Here is a 7,066-nt window from a genome sequence, read left to right on the forward strand (position 1 = left end):
TTATTATTATTATTATTATTTGCATTGAAATGTGTTGATTCGGTTTCCCTGAAGCTTCTATTTTGATTGTTACAGAAAAAAATTTCACACTTGGACATTGATGGTAGACCAGTGGTTGTACTGGAGAAGGAAAATGTAGTGCCAGAGCATAATCAGCATTTCCAGGTATCTGCTCTCTTTAAATTGAATTTTTTGGATGTTCTGTATCTCTAATGGTTTGACCTAATCATGGACGCAGTAATAATCATGGTGTGAGTTGTATGTAACGGTTGAATTAAAGGTTACTCACATCTGAATTATTAAGTTTTCTAACTCTTTCTTACATGATTTGCAGGTCTACTACAAGTTCAACAGCATTTCAATGCTTAGGGAGCCTATAATGTTGATTTTTGGATTCTTTGTCCTTTTTGTCTCATGCATCATTTATATGCATTCGGACATGTCAATTTCAAAGTCTTCTCCTTCTTATTTAGCTAAACTACAGTGGGATGAGGTAAAGTAGATTGTTTTCTATCGTATTCTTCCAAGTATGTAGATGGTTTAGGCAGGGCCGTAGTAGAAGATGCCTTACATTTCTGACACTGGTGGATTCTCACTGCCTTATTGCTTTGTCCATCTCATTTCAGGTGCAAACTGTGATTCAACAAGTTCAGAATATTATCAATAGATGCTTAACCATACACGATAAATTGGATGCGTCATTGCGTGATCTTTCTCGTACTGGTGATGTTCAAGCTTGTAAAGCAGCTCGCAAAGCAGCCGATGCTTCATTGAAAGAGCTTTCAAAAGAGTTGAAGTCTTTGCTTTCATTCTTGCAGTCGGCCCAGCAGGCCACCCAGATATTGCCTAAGGTTCAATTGCTTCTAGTTTGTTCGTATAGATTTAACAACAACACAAAAAAAGGACAGAAAAAGTCAAACAAAATATAGTGTGATATGTAAAAGGAGATGTCCCGTCCCATGTTGGCTCAAACACACACTGATTAGAAAAGTGGGGATGCTGATTGTCATGAACAAACTATGTTAAGTATCAAGTGGTGCTGCCTGTGCAGGTGGAAGAGCTGGTGGCCAAGGAGAGAGATCTGCAGGAGAGGTTGGTTGTGAAACACATGACGGTGGTGGACTGCTACGAGAAGAAGTTCGGTGGACGTGAAATCGAAAACAGAGTTGCTTCACAGCAGCAAAGAATTACAACTTTGAGGCAGGAAGTAGATGATCTTCTCGAGTTCATTGATGAAATATAATGAAATATACTGACAGCGTTGGCATATTAATCTTCATGACCACATAACGCCCTAAGATTAGCCAATGTCTGCTAGGGGTTCATAATTTTGTCGTGCTTTATTTAGAGATTTTGGTTACCTTCACCTTTAATCTGATGACCTGCAAGGTTTTGAATTATGATCCAATTAGAAAGTATAAGCCTGGAATAGAGCGGATACATAATGGCATATAGTATAATCCTTCCTCTTTATCTACATCATGCTTGACTTGTTGTCAAGATAATTTATCCTTGCTTTTAGGGTTTTTTAAGGGTGTCTCTCAATGGTTATTGGATCTTCAATGTATTTTCTCACGAATGAGATGATAATTCCTTCAATATGTTTAGTTTGCCCGTATAACCCTAAAAGTAGATGCAATGTGAAATGCAATTTCATTGTCGCAGTTTAGTTGGGCATTTTTACATTAAGATGTACATCCATGACGAATTCTATCGTAGTTAAAGGTTGATTATACGCATAGTTCTATATTCTAATTTCATACTTCAGGACAGACTCTTGAGGCTCCAGTCTGTATCACAAAGACCAACTCCAATTACGGAACCATACATGAGATTTTCCTGTCATTCGGTGGAGGGTGCCCTTCGTCCCGTTTCGATTTGTCTAGATGTGATCCGAGCGGGTTCAAGTGGAAAGGTTCGGAAATCTAGTTTTTTGCCCGAGTCCAGTGGCAATGAGGAAAGGAAGGACAGCTACAGAAGCAGGTCGACTTGGCTCCTCCGTAAAGAAGAACAAGCGAAACGATACCTAGATCCGGCTGGGAAACAACAATGTTGCTTAGGTTACATTACTTCAGGGCAGACTCTTGAGGCTCTTGGAGTCGGTCTGTACCACAAAGACCACATGGAGTTACACTAGATGAGACTTCGTGGAGTAAGCATGAGCTTTACTTGATACTATGTAATACACGACAATCCTTCTAGAGCCCCAACCTCAATTTCTCCCACTTCTGTATCAACAAAACTGTTCTTCCATATGGATCGTCTTGGCATAAATTTTGTAAAGAAATTCTAGGACTTCTTGTCCCTCGATCAATCAACGGAGCAAGGAGAGGGGAGGTACAATCTCTTCTCTTAGTGCAACAAAAAAATCTTGGATTTGAGCTCTTCCTAATCGAGCAATAGTTCCCCACGACTAACAAATAGGAATTTAAGCACTACTAATACTAATTCCCATTCGATAGGTTCCATTTGGGGAATGTGAAATTGCAGCCTCGTTCCTAATATCTTAACATTGCTCATCTATTTTCTCTAGATCTAACCTAATTAGCATCGAAAAATTCAACTTTTTGTATGACCGTAATATTTATACGAGACTCCCCGTTCGTATTAGTAGTGATCAGAACCAACTATGGGAGTATACAATGGACATATTACCCTTTTAAAAAAAACAAAGAGAAAGAGAAAAGACCAAATCTTTGACTTTGCCCAATTTTCATATTTAATTCAACCAAAAGGTATAAGCTATAGCCTCCAACGCAGATAAGATTTTGTGCTGAAAAGGCTTGGAAGGAAACTCGCATGGCAGCTTGGGGTTTATAAGTTCTAGGGTTTATACGGCGGTTCCATCTCCTCCTTCGTTTTCAATTCTACTTTCCGCACCGATGGACACTTCTCTCAGATATGCCGGAGACTCCAGAGCCCTAAGAATCCACGCCAAGGAGAAGATTCCTCTCAACTCCAACACTTTCTTGGAGGTAATCCATTTCCTTCTCTAGCACTGCCAACGAACCCTTTCTTTTCCTTTTTCGTTTCCCAGTTTCGATTCTTGCCAGTTTCCGAAGTGTGTGCTTGGTAGGATTTGTTCTCCGGTATCACATTGATTCGGAACCGTATTTTGAAGCATTCTTTTGCGCTGATTTAGAACAAAATGGATTTTACCGTCCTTGGTTCTAACATAGTTGCATTTTCCTTTTCCTCTTCCTCGCTTAAAGGTTCGTGGTGAGCTAGATACAAGAATTGGTGAACCGAGTCTACTCGCTGCTTCCGTGAGAAAATTTTACCCCGATGTAAGGTTTTCTTGGTAATCAATTCACTTTGTGGAAGTCTCTGTTTGGTATTTGTTACATTTTCTTCATGATTGTAAATCAAATGCAGTTGTTCTCAAGCGTCGGTTTCGGGGTGAAATATGACAAATATAAGAAACTCCATTATCTTGCTCGTGGGAAAATGTCTCTTCCTGTGGCAAACGATGGTTTGTTGAAATTTACTATTAAAGGGCAATCTCATCTTGAAAGTAATTTTAAGCAGGTTAGTGATGACTAATTGTATCTTGTGAACTTGATATATTCTTTTGCTTTTCTTTATGACCAATTTTGTTTCATTGTTTTCTTGGCAAATTAAGCACAAAGGAGCTGCTGAATTTTCTTTGGGTGTATTAAATTTTCTAAGAGAGCAAGATTCTTCGGGTGCATTAGATTTTGAAAGGGTGCAAGATATAAGAGTCAAAGTAGGATATGAAGTGTTCGAAAAGGTAGAGTTAATTTTCATTTTTCTGCTTTATAGTGATCAGTTCAAATCATATTTCTTATCGTACATANTTTTTCTTTTTCCACTTCGGCACTTGATTTGGCTTAGATGGCTGTTGTACTAGGGCATGACTTCCAATTCGATTAAAAACGCCTTGCAATGTACCTTGTCAAAAGTATTAATACCACTGTGGGCTACAGACCACAGAAAATACTTGACTCTCTTCTGAGCTATTCTTCTCCAAATGGCCGTACTAAGCGCTTTCGCCAACAACCTTTTTTCTAGCTATGATAAGCAGATTTGACCAAATAGGAACCATCAGCTTCCAGCCTCAATCATAGTTGCCTTGAGTCGCTTTTCTACTCTCCAACCAAACAGAAAGATTGACCCACTCCTCTATCTCTCCCTCAAACTAACCTCTTCTCAGCCTGAAGTCCCAACTACCATCTGCTAGGTTCTTCAGCTACTGGAATTTGCTTGATTTAGCATTTGAAACACTAAAAATCGAAGGGAACATGAACCTTAAAGGTGGAATACCAGTTTATCTATCTTCCCAGATTAGAATATCTTTCCCTTGTACTAGAGGATTAAAATATAGATACCGATATCAATTGAGATTTCAATTTTACGGATATTTCGATATATTGTTATAGATGAACATTCCTGTAAATGAAGAAATTTTAAAAATTATTAATTAATAAGATGGTTAACTTCCAAACTTAGTTATAGATCTTGTTATTGGTATGTGCATTCATATTGGGATTAATAAATGATATTTATTGTGTTTTATGTGTAATTATAAAAGATATCTGAGATATTGATTAATCCACATATACTTCAATCCTTGCTGGATCCCACCTTATCACTAACATTTTGCCAAAAATGGTGTTTTATCTCGAATGATTTTAGTGCGTTCCTTTTGTTGGATGATGGAAGTCCCACATCGGCTAATTTAGGGAATGATCATGGGTTTATAAGTGAGGAATACTAACTTCATTGGTATGAGGCCTTTTGGGCTCCCCAAAGCAAAGCCATGAGAGCTTATGCTCAAAGTGGACAATATCATACCATTGTGGAGAGTCGTGTTCGTCTAACACCTTTGAGCAGTTTGGACGGTGTGGAATATAAGAATTCTTCACGAGGTTGAGTCCTTGCTGGAGCCCATTCCATTTCGTGGATCTTAATTCTTCACGAATATAAGAATATGTTTAGCACTTTATTTTTTTAAGCTTAGTTTTGGAGTTTATTTCCTAATGGTGTGTTCTTCCTTCCTCACCTTTGTTAGTTAAAGTTGCCTATGGTTATATATCATCCCCGACATGATAGCTTTACACACATTACATTATTAAGCAATTATTGTTCTGTCCTGCATTGTACTATACTGAGCTTTTCACTTGTATTCCATCACTTTCATACAGACACCATACATTCAGATCAGGGAAAATAATTGGACACTGAATGCAGACCTCAAGGGTAGATGGAATGTCAGATTCGACCTGTGAGAAGCTTTGGTTGAACTTCCTTCACAAATACAGTTTCAGCTGCTGAATTCCTCTCTGAGATATGTACTTAACCATCAAATCTATTGTTTTTATTCTAATTTGCATTGTCTCAACAATATTCTGAAGAATTTTAGTGTATTTATCATTCCATTTTAGAAAATTTTGATGCTAGAATACACCCTTTTATTAGCTACAACTATTGTTCACTTCAAAATTAAGAGGGAAAAAAACAGCTTATAAGAATCTAAACTAATCACAATCTCCAATGCATAAAGAGTACACAAACTTGAACCAAAATTCAAAATAGGAAACGAATTTGTGCTTGCTACGCATTCCTTCTGTTCATACTTACTTTAATGCAGCAAGAACAGATGGAGTTTCTGTAGGGAGTCAAGACTGCCAAACTCAATTAGTAGCACCTTTAGCAGCTTGTCTTGCACCAACAGAGAAGAACTCGGCGATAACCTCGAGTGGCATTCCTTTGGTTTCTGGGACTTTCAAGTAGACGAAAATCCATGAAACTATGCACACGATTGCGTAGATGCCAAAGACGCCTGCAAGACCTATTGCACTAAGCATCACAGGCAGAGAATAGGTTACTATTATATCACCGATCCAGAAAACCATTGCGCATATTGCAATGCAGAGGCCACGGACCCTTGTCGGGAAAATTTCCGAGCAAAGGATGTTTGGGATTGGTCCATATGCCATCACGAAGATGCAAAAGTAAACAACTACACATATGGTTGAGATTGCTGCATTGACCATGGTGCTCACTGTAACAAGCTCGAACACGACGAGAATGAGGAGTGATACTATTAGCACCGGGATGGTAGTGAGTAAGAGCCGCCTACATAAGAGCAATGTTAGCTTGAATTTGATAAATAAACTTTGAAATTCATGTCGTTATAACATAGTTTCGTTTAGATCTACGAGGCTCTAAAATGGTGAATATACCTTCTGCCTGAAATATCCATGAGCCTCATAGCCACAGCTATACAGGGAAGCATCAGGAAGGTAGTGAATGCACTAATCAGGAATGATGCAGATTCAGAACCAATCCCAATATTTGATAGCAGAACTTCAACGCCTGCTTCTTCAAGAATTTGAGGAGTGTAGTAAAGAACTCCATTGATCCCAGAAAACTGCATATTAGTTTGAAAACCGTACGTGTAAGATTCGATCACTTCGAACGTAAAGATAAAAAGATCAAACTGCAAGAAGATGATATGCAGTACCTGCTGAAGAATCTGGATTCCAATTCCTACAATTAGAGCGTGCTTAACGCCTGGTTCGAGGAGAGCCGACCATATGGGAGTCTTCGAAACAGTTTCAGATGGATGAACCATTGCCGGGCCGACGGGGCGCTGATCTTTAAGCTCTTTAGAGAAAAGAGCAGGCTGGCTGACTAATGCTGCAGCCTGGATGAACTCACCTTCTCCATGGACATCTTCACCAGGAAGTGAAAGAATCGATCCACGTCGGGACCCGGGAATATCCTCCTGGTGCAGATAAATACGTTTAAATCCACCTTCCTTCCCGTCCTCTCCTTTCTCAGACCATTTCCATGCCAACTGCCATCCCCCACCAATCCCAGTATTACCGACTGCCTCGACATTTCCTTGCATAAGACTACTGTGGCGCCTCACGCTGAGGATACTGCCATGGGAAGGAGGGGGAACCATGTCTTTATCCATGCTCGTTGCCTGACGTGAAAGCAATGGACTATGCAGATTGTCGTCCGAGTCCACTCCACCCGCCTCCGATGTATAGTCATCTCCTCTTTGGCTCTCTTCGTCCCACTGCTCGTTTTTCAC

General features: G+C 39.4%; 3 protein-coding genes across 3 annotated transcripts; 2 read left to right on the forward strand and 1 right to left on the reverse strand.

Moving 5' to 3' along the window:
* Positions 1-75: 75 nt before the first annotated feature.
* On the forward strand, positions 76-1,621 carry LOC111786364 (dolichyl-diphosphooligosaccharide--protein glycosyltransferase subunit 1A-like; the record flags this gene model as incomplete). The annotated part of the gene is made up of 4 exons (XM_023666662.1): positions 76-165; positions 335-493; positions 627-851; positions 1,052-1,621. Coding segments are annotated over 4 exons (666 nt in total), but the record flags the coding sequence as incomplete, so codon positions are not given.
* A 1,127-nt stretch (positions 1,622-2,748) lies between these two features.
* LOC111786367 (outer envelope pore protein 21, chloroplastic-like) lies at positions 2,749-5,416 on the forward strand. The gene is made up of 5 exons (XM_023666664.1): positions 2,749-2,975; positions 3,213-3,287; positions 3,376-3,528; positions 3,623-3,751; positions 5,166-5,416. The coding sequence occupies exons 1-5, from the start codon at positions 2,883-2,885 to the stop codon at positions 5,247-5,249; spliced, it is 534 nt and encodes a 177-aa protein (XP_023522432.1). The 5' UTR covers positions 2,749-2,882; the 3' UTR covers positions 5,250-5,416.
* Positions 5,410-7,060, reverse strand: LOC111786366 (monosaccharide-sensing protein 2-like). Its single transcript, XM_023666663.1, has 3 exons — positions 6,488-7,060; positions 6,207-6,394; positions 5,410-6,099 (listed from the first exon to the last, which is right to left on the reverse strand). The coding sequence occupies exons 1-3, from the start codon at positions 6,944-6,946 to the stop codon at positions 5,655-5,657; spliced, it is 1,092 nt and encodes a 363-aa protein (XP_023522431.1). The 5' UTR covers positions 6,947-7,060; the 3' UTR covers positions 5,410-5,654.
* Positions 7,061-7,066: the final 6 nt, after the last annotated feature.

This window comes from Cucurbita pepo, unplaced genomic scaffold (assembly GCF_002806865.2).
Source record: "Cucurbita pepo subsp. pepo cultivar mu-cu-16 unplaced genomic scaffold, ASM280686v2 Cp4.1_scaffold001566, whole genome shotgun sequence".
Classification (NCBI taxonomy): domain Eukaryota; kingdom Viridiplantae; phylum Streptophyta; class Magnoliopsida; order Cucurbitales; family Cucurbitaceae; genus Cucurbita; species Cucurbita pepo.